The 16,673-nt window shown below is 35.8% G+C and overlaps 1 protein-coding gene across 5 annotated transcripts in view; it reads right to left on the reverse strand.

Moving 5' to 3' along the window:
• Positions 1-5,738: 5,738 nt before the first annotated feature.
• The window catches only part of LOC100115389 (REPTOR-binding partner), a 190,259-nt gene continuing 179,324 nt past the window's right edge, over positions 5,739-16,673 (reverse strand). For 4 of the 5 annotated variants that reach the window (XM_032601504.1, XM_032601506.1, XM_032601505.1 and 1 more), the window contains exon 5: positions 5,741-5,950. In XM_032601504.1, the coding sequence (XP_032457395.1) occupies positions 5,852-5,950 (99 nt within the window). In that variant the 3' untranslated portion in view covers positions 5,741-5,851. Of the gene's footprint in view, positions 5,951-16,673 lie in introns of all 5 variants that reach the window. The other variant, XM_031924051.2, reaches the window with a different exon arrangement.

Below are 16,673 nucleotides of genomic sequence, written 5' to 3' on the forward strand. Positions count from 1 at the left end.
AGTGCAATAAATGCACGTTGAGCACGTTACGACGTCTCGCCGGGGCAGAATCAACATTTTGTATAATACCTTCTTTGTCACAGCTACTAAAGATGCAGCACGTGAGAGAGTAAAGGAGACAGAGAGAGAGAATAAGTATCGAGAGAGATCGAAATTCGGCAGCATAAGTTGTTGCCACCTACTCGTACGCTGCTGTTAAGACTTGACAACAGTGTGTAAGAGGGCATAGGTGAACTTGTTCACCATCGCGAACAGTCGTTCCGCGTGTGCTAATTATTGTAAGACGAATAGACGATTGCGATGTCCTCCGAACTAGGACAATTCGTCCGAGACCATCTTGGCGTGGGTCAGAGCGGCCGTGCCGGCCACAGATATTTGTAAGTACCGTTCTAATCGACCTTTTGTTTATTTAGGCGACTTTGCGCCTCTCTCTCTCTCTCTCTCTCTCTCTCTCATCTCGATCAAGCCGTGCCTTCTGTACGCCCGACGTTTTATAATAATTAACACAACCGTTCTGGCCCTGGTTATAACGCGAGATTAATCAAGTGTTATACTATATAATATTACTATTATAATCTATGCAACTAAATTCCGTATTTAGTACCAAGAATTTTGATTGAATAATAATCCTATATAATATTATAAAAAATTATTTTTAAACATACAGTTCGGGTAATTATCATTATTATATCATTACATATTTTATATCTAGTAAACCTAATCGAACATAATTATTTGTAAATAATTTGTAATGCGGACGTTATTATTAAAAATGTTACATTTAATCATTAACCACAGTATCCACCTTGTAAAACGTAGAGAGCAAATTAATTATGATTAATAGTAATATAAACAATCATTCACAATAGTATTAATTCCAGGCTTCTGTATAAGAATAAGCTTCAAATCCTTCAAGACTAATAGTTCGTGCCTAAGGAACTTGAATTCTACGATATTAGTATTCTGTCGTCACATATAGATTTAAAACAACGAAAATAGCTTTGTGAAAAACACTGTATGTAATTATCTTGTAATGTTTATATGGGCGTTCAAAATGTATCAAAGTGTATTTATTAATAAAAAACCGCTGCCAATTCATTGGCACGTAGCTTCCTCCAACTAAATTTATAAGTCCAATAAATAAAATATTGTTTTAATATATCTATATATCTGCTTGCTAATATATGAGGCGATTTTTGATACAAAATTTAATAAAAGTTTTGGATAGTTCATTGTACAAAAGTTTGCAGACCCCTCTGTTTTTTTATTATAGAATACGAACTGTCGTCAATTTTTTTTTCACAGAAATTCAAGGATGTTTACATGTGTTCCTAACCAACCTAACCATCAAAAGAGCAGGTTATTCATTAGATAGGTCGCTCGCGCAATTTTCAAGAAAACGATTTTTACATTTTAGCTCTTTAGCTGAAAACCGCTTGATGGAATCGTTTAAAATTTTAACAGCAGATAGCTTTTTTTATAGTGAATCACCAAATAAAATTTTGAAGCATTTGACTACATTGTTTTAGAGATATAAGAAATCAAAATCTTTTCAAAAAAATTGAAACCTTGATATCTTACGAACCATAGCGGTTTGAAAGCTGTGCAATAAACTTAGCCAAAACACATAAAATATCTACTTTTTCCCGAAATCTTAAGTGCAAGAAGGCCTTTTTGCGTCCGTAATCGAGGCACAATAAAACTAATTTTTTTCAGTTTTCGATTTATTACTGAAAAAATAAGTAATCAAATCACTTGAAATTTTAATATAGTTTGACAGCTCACCCATCGACATAATTTTTTTGCGAGGTTATGACGTTTAGTTTCAGAGATATGAATTTTAAAAAAAAAAATCGCCTTTTTCATTTTATCTGCTGAACAGTGCGGTCAATCCCGAGCACCAAACGAGGAGAAGTAGGTAATTTTATTCTCTTTCAAATGCAATATAGCTGAATTGTTTGTAACAATGGAATGATTGAAAAAAACGCAAAATAGTGTTTTTTAAAAATCAAAAAATGGTCATAAAAAAAATATAGTTAAGAAATTAAAAAATAACTGTTTTTCCGAATTCAGAATCCAAAAATATATATGCATGTCAAATTTTATAGATATTGACAAAGTAGTTCCAGAAATATTACGGTATACATACACACACACATCCATACGGACATTTTCCAAAAACACTTGATTTTAACTTCTAACACACTAAAAACTATTTTCTAGAAGTTTTGAAGAAACTCAAAATTTTACTATTAATTTTACTATTGGTGATATGCATAAATACATATCGTATTCGTTATTTTATATTCACAAACAAATAGCTTTAAAAAATGCAATCATATCTGCACAAATAATTATTCGTGGCATCCCTTTCATATAGACCAAATCTACAGACTACATATTGTGATATGCATAAATACATATAACATTCATCATTTCATATACATAAACAGATAGCTTTGAAGATAAGATCTTATCTGCACAAAGAATCGTTTGCAGCATCCCTTTCGTCTGGACCAATCTTAAAATAATCTTCATTAATTCATGTGTATACATATATATGTCAGTATATGTCGCAAATATAAAAAACAATACATTCAATTCTAATATTTTCTTTTGAATTGTTTCTACAGCGTTCAATGCACCTGGACCAAATCTTGAAAAGATTTATAGTAGGAACGTACATTTTCATCATATATACCTATTTATACCATCAAATAGTTTTTTATTCATAAAATACATCGTTTTAAAGAATAAATGCAAAAAAAAAACCAGACGGACGGACGGATATTTTTTAAGTGCCTTTCTTGCTAATAACTAATTAAAATTTGATAAAATTGAAATTTACTATCAGTGACCTGAACGATTTAAGTTTCAAGAACATTTTTTTTTTAATCGCATTTGGAATCGAAAGTTCATCGCCTCATCTATGCAAGCCTTCCACGCTGCCCTGTCTTGTGTCAATCCCACCCAAGATGCACCCCTCCGATCGACACCCACCCGTCCTATTTCTACTAGATCCGCTTTTACGTTGTCCTCCCATCTGCGTCTAGGTCTACCTAGAGGTCGCATTACCATTGGCCTGCCCTTCATGACACGCGCTGCCGTACGGTCGTCTCCCATTCTTGCTACGTGCCCTGCCCATCTCAATCTGCGTGATGTTATTATTCTGTTAATGTTTGGTGATACGTACAGATTGTGTAACTCATCATTGTATGGTCTCCTCCATTCCCCGGTTTCCTCATCTTTCTTCGGCCCGTATATTTTTCGCAAGACTTTATTTTCAAATACCCTAAAACGGCTGTCCGTCTGCTTAGTGAGAGCCCACGTTTCGCACCCGTACAGAACCACCGGCAGTATTATTGTCCTGTATATTCTTATTTTAACGTTTTTAGACGACAGCCTCGACTTATATCCAGTATATCCAAATCATATGCGTAGCCTAGTATCTGCGTTGTTCCATTAAGCGTTGCGCCCAGCTGGTTAACCTGCATTTTTCTAACGACATACTCTAACGTTAAGTTGAACAGTACCGTAGAGAGCCCATCCCCTTGTTTTAAACAATCGCGTATCGTGAAGGGTTCTGATACATTACCGCCTACTCGGACCTTTCCCGTGCTTCCGTTCAGACATATTTGAATCAATCTCACGAGTTTTTTGGTACACCGAGAAGTACTAGAATTTGACACATTTTGATTCGCTTAATAGAATCGTACGCTTTTTTAAAATCTATAAATAGTTGGTGTATGGTTTCGCAAAATTCCTAATTTTTCTCTAACAACTGTGTTAAGTAGGTTTTTACTGACTTTTAACAAATGATCCCTGGGAATACGAACTAACTAGCCCCCTATACAGGAGACGCTAACGCAACCTGTTAGCTGCCGCGGCGTGACTGCTTGTTTGAATTTGAGTATTAATGACGATGTTTGAATATATTTACTATATGTCACTTACTTTGTTTCGTAGACGGAGGCGATTGTTGACTTGATTCAAAACAATACCAAAATATCTCCAAAATTAGAATGACTCCCTCTCCAAAAACCAGTTGGGCTTGGGTTTGGGAAAACAGTTTGACGAGACGTCAAATTGATTAAAATTCAATGCGGTGGATTTTCTTTCTATGGCCTTTATCTTCGTGATTTGAAAATGTTCTAATACACCATTTTTGACGTATAAGTCTAATTAAAACTTTGACTATGACAATTAATCAAATACTCAGATTGAAACTCTGCTATAGAACTCAAAGTAAAACTCAATGCGATACTCGAAAATGAAGAAATGCGTCCTTCTTTGAGGAGCGTACACACTGCAATGAAAAAGTCGGGGGAGGCAAGCTTGAAGAAAGCGTCACAGCTTTCTCCCACACAGGGTCTTTACTTCTCCTCCCTCCGCACTTCAGCTCAGCTGTGCTCTCTCTCTCTCTCTCTCTCTTAACTTAACAAACTGTCTTATGGTAAACATTTGATCGCTCGTCGATCTCTTGCGCCGAAATGCGCACTAATAATCTCTTATTATATCTTCCGCAAATGGAGTGAGTCTAGCTTGTATTACGTTTGACAGAATTTTGTAGCACGTTGCTAAAAGTGAGATACCCCTATAGCTGTTACATTCTGTCTTATCCCCCTTTTTAAAAATCGGTATAATGATGGATTCCTTCCAATTTCCGGGTATTGTTTCATTTTTCCAGATGGCAAATACTAGTTTATAGATTTTAAAAGTAAGCTCGACGCCCCCATACTTGAGTAACTCAGCTGGTATAGAGTCATTTCCCGCTGCTTTGTTGTTTTTTAGTTTTTTAATCGCGGCCTCTACTTCTTGGTAGCTCGGTTCCTCCGCGTAGAGTTCGGCAGTGCGAATTTCGTCCCCTAATTCTTCGCTATTCTCGTGCACGTTTAATAATTTATCGAAATAGTTTTTCCACATTAAAGAACATTACTACCGTAAAATAGATTTAATTTTTTTTACGTATTTTGGAGAGTTTTTACAAAATCGCCCGAAAATAAAATTTTAGTACAGTGTAGATAGAAGATAACCTTCACAGCCTTCTGAAGGTTTAGTCTGCTTCTGATACTAAAATATTTTGAGTGAAAAACTATATTAGAAAATTTTTAAAAATTTTATCTATTAAAATATCTACGATTTACCGATCTTACCGCTTCCAAAAGTCAGAGCATGACTGAGCACCGAAACCAATTTTTCACGCTATTTATACATATTGTCGCGCATGCGTAGACGTAATTTACGTATTGATAAATAACAGGAAAGTCTGTTTTGCTGCTAGTATAGTATTTTTCAGACATACATACGATTATTTAAACTATGACGAGTAATATTCCGAACTTGTTATGATCTCCCCAGCTTTACACATCGGAGCAGAAGCGGGCATAAGAGAGAGAACACCGATGGTAAGTGGTGAGAGAGAGAGAGAGCTTTACGCGCGAGACTAGTTCGAGCGCGAGTCAGATATGCTCTAGTTTTGGTTGGCTAAACTGACTTCGCAAATTGAACTCCGCGCACGAATACAACAAGCTGCACGAGAGTGCATTGTGTGAGTGTCTGAAACCCGACGTTTCTCGTGCGAGCGCTCTCCTGAAACCTGCTGCGACTAGGCCCGACAATAAACGTGCTTACGAGTTCTCCTTTGCTCTTTCTCACTAGTCGTCTCTCCAGCTCTCTTAGTAGTTAGAATTGACTAAATAAAACATATGACTTAGAAGATTATTAAAGATTTTAAAAAATGTAAAGCCAAAACCATAGTTTAATTCTTCAAATATACAACACATACTATAATATAAAATACTAAAATACTTGACATTGCATCTATAAGAATTAAAGTATCTAAAGTTATGAATTAATGTTTTTCTTGTTTTATGGTGATAAAATCTTCGAATGCAGTCTGTAATCCTTCAGGGAGATGTCCGGCATCTAATTCCTGACTCCATGTTTTGTACTAAAAAAAAGGTTCTAATTAGTACATACATTTTTTACTTAAAACGTATTTGTGTATTTACATATATCAGTATGTGAGCGCGCGCGTTTGTATGTAGTGTATAGTATAAAATGTAATTAATCAAAATGAATAATAATATAATAATCAATTACAAAACTAGTGAACTTTAAAGAAATTTGGTCACTAAGGGCTAAAAAATATTTACTATAAGCCTCCATTTTCCAATTAAATCTAATTAATTTCAATTTAGCATCGCTAGACTCTGGATCTAGTCGGGAGAAAAATTCAAAGTTGCATTGAGCATCTCCAGCTCTAATGATGGACGCCTCATACGTCCATCCTTGGAGCTGCGTTGCTACGGCGCGCTTTCGAATATCATACATCTATTTTGCATGATTTATCTCTGTTTTTCAAAAACAAAATGTGTTAATTTTCATGTACTTTTATATTGGGAATAATTTATTTATATTTATATTTATTTATAACTTTTTATAAACTTTGTCAAACTAAAATTGTTTAACTTAGTTTATATTTTATTTATAAATAATTTCATATAAGAATAAAATGAGAAAAATTAATTCATAAATAAAAGGTAAAAGTAACAATATAAACAATTAGAGGAATATGTTGGCTCTGTATCTACACAAGACTGTGTTCATAAAATATTATAAATGAATTTTATAAGTTTTGTTTTTAATCATTATAGATGAGAGAGAGAGAGAGAGAGAGAGAGAGAGAGAGAGAGAGAGAGAGAGAGAGAGAGAGAGAGAGAGAGAGAGAGCACATCGCGCAGGTGTGACCGCAGTAGATAGGCTATACGAGACTGGCTCACACGGATTCTGGATTACCCCGTCTCCTTTGAACGTGATACAGTACCCGAAGAGGAAGGGAAATTAATAATTTTTCACCCTTTCTCGCATGAGCCAGAAATGCCTATATCATTATCTACTTTTTGAAAGGAAAATGGAGACGAAGCAGCGAGAATGCCTATATCATTCATGGTGAGACGAGCCAGTGATAAGAGTCTGCTGAGCCGTACTACGATGCATAACGTCCGAATGCATTAAAGACGTTAGCTCAGTAATAGAGCTCTGGCTTCGTAATCTTGGGTCTTCGCGTGTATTTGGTAGATGGCGACCCAGGTACACGCACTTTTCAGAAGCAACTCTGCTAATTTTTGGTTGTTTTATTAGACATCATGTTCTTAAAAATTTTTTAAAAATTGGTCAAAATGTACGCAACATTGTTATCCGCCTGTCTACCTAACAGGATAAATATTTGTAATAATCCTTAACAAAGTTGCGTGCTTTAACACAGAGCCTTATGAAGCCGTAGCTCTTTCACGCACTTTTTCATTTATAACGCTGAAACTCTTTTTTTATATTTTATTAAAAAACTAGTATAATATAAGCAAGAACATTTGGATGAGGATTTTAAAAATGTTATAGTCCGAGCTTTATTATTTTTAAATAAATAGTATCAATCAATTATCAAAAAAGTATCAAAAAAGTATTAAAAAATATCAAAAAGTATGAAAAAGAATAATAGAAATGTTCATGCACGACTGGGATCCATCGTTGGACAAGATAGGATCAGAATAGTCCAAGAGCCGGCCATCTAAAAACGGTCGTGATAAGGTTTAAGCCTGTTCTCCTTTGATATCGATTCGATATGTATCGAAGAGTCGATAGCCCGCTCGGCAGAAGTCCTAGTTGGGTATGCATGCGTGGGCGTGCAATCAAATGGGTAAATTTTGCGAACCACGGTCGTGATCTGGTACAAGCTTAAAAATTTACATAAACATTCCTTGAAACAAGAGAAACTCGGAAAAAAATTGGCAGAAGTGTAGGTTGGGGACAAGTATCGAAAAAATTAACTAAAAATTGCTCAATTTCGCGAATATGCCGACTAGTATCGTCTGCATTTTTTCTTATTTTTTATCGATTTCTAGTTCACCTCAATTTAATGCACTATGCAATTTTATAAAAGCATAGTTTGTAATTATATGAAATTGAAAAAATTATTGAAAAACCGTAGGCAAAAAACAAAATGGCGGCGGACGCGCTGAATAATTTTACAAAAGTGCGCATACGACGTCGTGGTGTAATATAAACATCTGGTGCTATTGTATTTATCATTTGTATTGATAATAGCAGAACAATAACAACAACAATAATGATTGTTATTATTATTATTATTCTTAATCAATTATACTAACAATAATATTAATAATAATGTATAATCGTTCTGGTAGCTGTATCTACTGCACGTATAGTTTATCTATCATAAATATGCGTATATAAATTTCACAATTACAAAAATGACCGCCTGGGTCGACAGTTATGAGAATTTTAAAAAGCAAAAACTGTGCAGGCTTTTCTTTGACCCAGTTATTTGAAATTATTCGTAGATATGTTCATAAGTGAAAATGCTCATAACTTTTGACGCAGACAGTGATTTTTAACTATCCAGGGCTTAAATTAAAGCTCTTTTATTCTACTTTCGTTTAAAAAATTTATACTAAGTTCCTGTTTGTTGGCTAGCTATATATATGAGAATCAAGAAGGGGAAGCAACAGTCGGAATTGATAAGAATACATATAGCTAACTAACAAACAGGGACTCAATATAAAGTATAACCCAGGCGGGGGGGGGGGGGGGGTGGGGGGGGGGGGGGGTGGGGGGGGGGTGGAGGGGTGGTGGGGGTAGTGGGGGGGGGTGGAGGGGTGGGGGGGGAGTCTTGCCAAAATGACTATATAATATAGGAAGATATATATATATATATATATATATATATATATATATGTGTGTGTAAAGTATTTGTGTGTTTAAGCAGAAAAAAGTGTATTATAAGTTATAATGTAAAACAATATTACAGGACAAAAAAATATTAAATGAAGAAAAGAATAATAAACATAATTAATCCATAGGTATGTGAATATAAGTGAATATAAATGGCTGGATCTACTAGGCACGTATTCTTGATAAGTAGTTTTCAAGCTGCTCTTCTAAACTGGCAGCTAATTGATCTTCTCTGTTGTTAGATGAGGATGATGGTTGCACCTCGACTTGAGGAACCTCTGCCGAAGTCTGTTTTGATGATTTGGCTGAGGTTTTATTGGTTAAGGTAAGAAGCATTTGAGTAAGAGAGGCCCAGATGGCTCCTAATATATGAATACTCCATCCATATACTGATTGAAGAGTATATCCACGTATCAACGTGTCAACCACTAATTTTATAAGTTGTATAATAGTTATAATACCCATTATACCTGCGGCATAGGTTCCAAATTGCGTGAAACCATCCCATATTTTTTTAATCTTAGACTCTGCGATGGCTTCTATGGTGGAGCGATCGATTAATCTTTCAAAGCGCGATGATGAAGATCCTGGATGGTCGGACAGCTTTCTTGCCACTTTCTCTAGCAAAGCTGGTCTCTCGGCTGGGGAGAGAACGTGGTCTCTAAACTTCTCTAGATCTATAGGACGATAGATACCACTCTCCATGAGATCATGTATGTCATGGTACTTCCACATTGGGGTAGTCATGGGCTTAAGTTCTTGCGGTTCATGTGTTATGCTGATTCTAGGAGTAAATTGATACCAAGTACCATCAATGTTGAAACCTGCAGGCAGAATGTTATTGCAGTCGACAGGCGTACCAGTTCTAGTCATAATAAGCGAATATGGTTTTAGAAAGATGCTTTCATTTCGGCCAGTAACCGGCAGTTCCTGATAACACTCATCGACGTGGCGTACGACACATACCGATGGTTCACAAGGTATCATATGAGCCCATTCGCCCAGCACAACTGCCATATAGCCAGGCTTTTTCATAATAGTCATTGCGACATGATCAGGCTTATTTTGAATGTGCATAAGTGAGTTCTCGATGATCCCTCTCTCTAGGCGACATCGATGCATCATGATGTCTTTATACTGTGACTTAAACTGCATTTTGACATGCCGGACTAAGTAAGATATTTTTGTGTTAAAATATGCTGCTATTTCAATGTCTTCTACGGCAATATCTTTACGTGCAGGTGGACCCTGACCTGGTGCATACTCGGTGATATATAATTTGGGATGTTCAGTGCGGTAAATTGTATACCCGCATAAGGATATTTCACCACTCTTAGTAAAGCCAAACTGTACCTATTTAGTTGAGTTATCAAAATATACAAGTGGATTATAACTTGTGTTGTCGCCTACCCTAACGCCTTTGCCTTCAAATAAAATTACAAATTGTTCGTAATCACACACAGGTGTCGGACGATACTCCCAATATATCCTATTTCGATCAGCGTCTATGCATTTTTATCTGGCAATTGACAACGGGTTCCAGAAGGTAAGATAATTTCTTTTTTAATTCTATTGGCAGAAATTATGCGATCAGCAAAATTGATTTCTAACTCATCAGTAACAACTACCTTTTTGTAAACCGAATCATTCATTGTAAATGTTAAGCCTTCACAATTGCCATCTTTATTTTTGTCTCCGCTTATAATGACGGACCGAAAATTTGTAGTATTAACAATTAGGTTTCTTACAATGTTTTTTTCATATTCAAACTGCCCATGACGATGCAGGTCTTTACATGTGTCACGTGTTATTGCAAGATAGAAAGTTGCTGTTTCCTCAAAAACGTCTGCGCTGTGGGACAGCCAACCACAGCGGCGGATGGTGCGTTTAACTAGGACTCTGCATTGTTAAATGTAAACTGGATCGTGTTCTACACTTTGCAGCAGTTGTATATTAATATTAGTGACATTTGGCTCATCTTCGATAATTTTGCAAGCAGCGACCCCACGCATTGAGAAGGTTGTCACATTCGGTGATGTCCGTCCGCAATCGTACCCAGTAAGTGCATTCACGCAAGTGATATACAAGAGACTCTCGATGACCATTAATAGCAGCATTTTATCTAAAAAAAAAAATTATTGTTATTTGCTAATATAAACTATGTATATAACTGTAAAGGCGTTATAAAAGTACATAATCGTATAATTCTTTTCGTTTTCAATTTTCAAAATTTGACGTTTATTCTTTTGATTTTTTCGATAATTATATATTTATCTGCACATTTGCGTTTTTATATTAGACATTCATAATTTACAAATCAAAATATGTATTTTGTACGTCAAGTGTACTGTTGAAAATTTTACGTAAATTAAAAATCCGCTCTGTAGTTTCGAAGTTTACGAAATATTGTGTAATTTTTTTTGCAGAACTATAGTGTAAGTATATTTGTATATATATTATTAAAAATTTGTGTAACATACAAAAAGTGTAATTTTACATATTTTTTGTAAAATACGGAATGAATACGTAACAGTGAAATGAAAAAATATCTACCTTCTTACTTAGTCTCGATTTCCCCGCGATTAGACGAAACATTCTCATTGCTTTTTTTGTCTATCTAATTAATATTTTTCGTCTTCAGAATATTTGCCGCAGACATAAACAAAATCACCTCTTCTATTGTTGTGCACCTAAACACATAGAAAAGTAAGTATAAAATTAAAAAAGTTTTAAACATAGATTAGCTTACTGGCATTATAATAAGGTAACGTTAATATTATATACAGTTTCAGAGAAATGATGGATAAAAATTATTTAAATTACTTCTACCTTTTTAACAATATACATACAAAAATTTCTTATCTATATATTTATTTAGAAATGTATGACAAGGAAAAAATTTAAAATAGACAAATAAATGTGACGGTCTTACCTTTTAAAATTGTATTTTGCAAATGTAAGTCCAATTATTACTATAATACGTTAAATTATTAAGATGAGCATGTAGAGATACTGTTCTTCATTGCATGCAGCACTGCAACTGAGCAGCTAGAGGTTCAAGAGGTCTCAGCCAGGCCCCATGGTATGTATACACATACGTCGATGAAAGACAAAACCGGACGCAATAGCGATAAGAGAGAGTCTTTTGCACTGCACTGCAGAGATGTTTTTATGCAATGGAATTATAAAATTATTTTTCTGTTTTGGATCAATAAATGTTGATTATCAAAATCACATAAAAGTTTATAGTAGATGTAAACTTGTTACAATTATTCAACAATTTTCAATATTAATTTCTAGTAAGCAAATAAAAATTTTCAGAAATTTTACTGTCTTTATTTATGCTTAACACTATCGTAAACGCATTCCACATTTAATACAAAGTTGTGTAAAACACAACACTATATTTTGCACACAATTTGTGTAATTCATTTAAGCTTATATTGATTTAAAAGTTTACGATATGATTGTATACACTCAAAGGTAAAGATTAAATTTTAAATTCCCACAAAATTTATTTTAATAGTTCAATTACAATAATAATTTTAATTAAAGTAGAACATATTAATTTATGAACGAAAAGACGCGCCAAAATTATAGTTTCTAAAATAATATTATCATTATTTAGTAAATATAAACTTATGCATAAAATTATTTAAAAATTTTATGAATGATTTATGTAAAAATCGACCGCCCTTATCTTATATTTTAAAAAATAAATACATAAGAAAGCATGCATGAAAAATAACATTAAATTATTACAAATATAATAATTATATTTTTTACATTTCCTGTTAGGTAAATAAAATGTTAAAATATTCAGTTCTTAGAAGGCGCGTTGTTTATAAGTAAGACGAGGCAGGTATAAACATACTCGAACTGCAAGCGAGGATGGTCACCAAAGCTGTCATAAGTTTTGTAGACTTCGAGTGAGTATGCAGCTTTACGAGATACATGCAGTATAACTAGTGAAAGTTTTGAATAAAAAATTAAATATTAAATTGTGTATTCTTGTGTATACGTTAGAATAAACGTATTTTTAACAATGTCTCAGGAACTATTCTGCGTTTTTGGGTGTAACGATAAAGAGAACCGTATTATTTTATTCACAAAAGACAAAATAAAAAAGTGTAAAGAAGTATTACAGATCCGTAAAGTGTTACAATTAAAATATTGTGATGTTACGCTTCCTGAAACATTATCAAGTGTACACGGTTATCATCCAAATTGTTCTAAAAATTTTTTATTAATAAAATCAACATTATTTGGAAAATACAAAAAAACGCAACCGCATTACATTTTTCTACTGAATCTACAACTAGCAAGGGTAATTACTTTTTGATATTAACTTATACAAGTATTATCTCAAAACGATTTAACGTAATTGCAATGCTATTTGGAATGTTAACATCATACGTATACCCTGTGTGTGTTTCTGTGTGTATATGCGTGTATGTATGTATGCGAGTGTGCGTGTGTGTGTCTGTGTGAGTGTATATGTTCGTTTTAAAATTTTTTTCTCCCTCTTTGGTGATGCTCTCTTTTTAACTTGATCAAGACAATAATATGCGTGATTTACAAGCACAAAATAACACCGAACAGCAGAACACAACTCTTTTTCAAAATACACCTGCCGTCGGTAAATAATTATTATTTTATATATAGCCAACATGGCGCCGCGCCGAGATAAGCCTCCCGATAAGTGTCGCGGTAATTTTGCATGTTGCAAACAAAAACCAGCAACAACGGCAGTTTGTGTAATTTGTGATGAGGCATATCATTTTAGCTGTCTCAGGCAAAAGAACGAAAACTATAAGTTTATTGGAAATAACCTCATAGTTTGCTCGGAATACAGCGAGCGAAATATAACCTCAAAAATTGAAGAGGAACCTCTAAGTGAGTCAGCAGCAATTTTGATAGCCCAGATTAAATTAAAAAAATCAGAAGAGGTGAGGAGTGACCTTCTGGCTGAGACTAGTAACAGGACTCAAGACCAGCTAGAAAATGAATCCATTGAAGAAAGTGATCTTGAACTGCTGAAAACTGAGAACATGCTGTTGAAAAGGTTAGTGGGTGAACTGACAGAGAAAAATGACCTCTTGAAAGAAAAGTTGCAAAATAGCCGTAGCAAAACGGATAGCAATTTCCTTGCGTACTCAGATGTTATAAAGTACCCAAGACAAACCCAAAAAAAAGTTCCTAAAATATCCGTAAGGAAAAACAGTGATAGCAGTATTGATGTCATGACGACTGTTATTGAATGCCTCACAGCTGAAAAAAATATCCAAACAAAAAACATCTATGTCAACAAATACGAAGAAGTCATTATAAACTGTGTTAATGATAATAGTGCGGAATTGACAGAGTTGGTGAACCAATGTGATATCATGAAGAATGAACTAAAAAATCCGAAGATCAAGATAGTAGGTATTGATAATCACACAAACATGGAAATCACGGATATTGAGAAGGACATTAATGAAAGGAACTTCAGTCATTTTGAAAAACGAGGCCTAGCTATACACATGTACAAGAATAATCATACCAGCTTGAGTACGGTCATAATGGAAGTTCCAGCTGAAATCTACAAGCATGTACGAGAAAGTAATAACAAAATTTTTGTTGGATATCAGCAATGTGAAGCCTATGATTTGGTCAATATCTGTCCTTGTTTCAAGTGCGGTAGATTTGAACACAATGCCAAGAAATGTCAAAATGAGATTCTATGTTTGAAATGCTCAGGAAAGCATAATACGTGTAATTGTGATAAAGATTATGCTAAGTGCAATAACTGTCACTATAGTAACACAAAATACAAGTCAAAGTTAGACACAAAACATCATACTTATGACTCTAACTTGTGCAGCATCTTGAAAAAGAAAATTGACAGATATATTGACTCTATTGATTACCCGATAAAACCTACTCTACCTGAAACTGAATCGATCTATCACAGCATAGAATTGGCAAACAGGCGTATCCACAGAGGCTAATAATGTCGTAGATAGTGAACAACAGGAAAATGACACTCCACGCAACAAAACAAAGCCAGAAACTGAACACAACAGAAGACCAATCACAAGACGTGATCCACAAATTCCACTGAACCATCTAAAACCGCAATCCTCTGCATTGTCACCAGCCAACAAGAGTGATAAAAACAAGATCAAGAAATAGGTAAAAATGGATATTTTTGATTATTTGGATAGGTTTCAAAATTAATCGATGCAAAAAGAACGGACATGCGGTAATATTGAAAATTTTAACAAAGCTATAAACAATAAGAAGGACTTTATCATGCATGTAAACATTCGTAGTATGAATGCAAATTTTGATAAGCTGAAAATTTTAATAGAAAGTTTAGCTATCAAACCAGCGATTGTGATATGTTCAGAAGCTTTTGAGCAAGTTAATTATAACTTCTATCAACTGAATGGTTCAGATTATGAATATAAAACTTATTATAACGAAAGTAGGATAAACAGGAATGATGGAGTCTTTGTTTTTATCAATAGCAATCTAGTCCAAAATACCAAAGTCATTGAAGCAGGGAGAATTAAAATAATAAATACTAGAATAACCTTAAATGATAAAAGCGGTCTTGAAATATCAGCCATGTATTTGGCTATCCAAAGCGCAATCGGAGAAGCAGGCACAGTCAGCGGCAAGATCCCCAAAACCACATTGGGGATCCGGGACATTGACAGCCTCACAACGAAGGAGGAGGTTGCTGACGCAATCGCAGCTGAGACGGGCTCCGACAACGAAGATGCAAAAATGCATCTGTTCAAGCCGAACACGAGGGAACAGAGGGTGGCAGTGGTCGAGATGGATCAGACCAAGACCGCCGCACTGCTCAAAAAAGGGAAGATCCGTATCGGGTGGGTTAACTGCCGGGTGCGTGTTCGAGCGAGCGTCACGCGATGCTACCGATGCCTCGGCTACGGTCACGTTAAAGTGCAATGCAAGGGTACCGACAGAAGCACCAACTGCTGGAAGTGCGGCGCGGCCGGGCACAAGGCAATGCAATGCTCTGTGCTGGCTCAAGAAATGAAGTGTTTCTTGTGCAGAGAGGCAAAGATGCCCTGTGATAAGACGGCGCATGCTCCAGGAACCGGAGCGTGCGCGGTCTTCCGCAGGGCTCTAAACGCGGCTAGGACCCAAAAATAATGGCGCGAATACTGCAAGGCAATCTGCATAGGAGCAGGTTGGCCCACGATCTTCTACCGCAATTCGTCGCGGAGGAGAAAGTGGATATCCTCTTGATAAGTGAGCAGTATAGGGACCGCGACACACCAAGTTGGATGTCGAACGACGCAAAACTGCCGCCGTCTGGGTGCCCAGGCGTAAAATCGCGGACAAGGAAAAAGGGGACGATTACGTGCGGGTAAGGGTGGGTCGCATCACTTACTTCAGCGTGTATCTGTCACCGAACCTAACCGCGGCCGATTTTACAGCAAGATTAGGGGCGCTCGAGGATGCCATTAGAGACGTGTCAGGTGAACTCGTGATCGGAGGTGATTTCAACGCGAGGTGATTTCACCGCGGCGCGCCGCTAGGCGGCTGCACATTACCCACAAGTGAAGTAGCGTCGCGGAGGGCACATAAGGAGGCCGGGTCCAGCGCTGTACCTCGCCCCTCTTCCAACTGCCTAATGCTGCAAGTACACGGCTCGTGTCCAATGACAACTTGTGCAAAGACTTCAGCAAATAAAACTGTTTTGTGGCAAAGGAATTTATTGCTTTCAAGTGATTTATTTCATCCCTCTTTTTTACCTACACCCCCAACCCCTTCCCACGTTTAGCAACCCATAGAAAGGAATATTTTCTTCAAGGAATGCTTTCTTCATCGGCGACTTTTTCTCCAACAGTCTTTTTCAGGATAGTTGGTGAGCAAGTCCATCAGCGGCTTTATTCATAGGC

Source organism: Nasonia vitripennis (genome assembly GCF_009193385.2).
Source record: "Nasonia vitripennis strain AsymCx chromosome 2 unlocalized genomic scaffold, Nvit_psr_1.1 chr2_random0004, whole genome shotgun sequence".
Classification (NCBI taxonomy): Eukaryota; Metazoa; Arthropoda; class Insecta; order Hymenoptera; family Pteromalidae; genus Nasonia; species Nasonia vitripennis.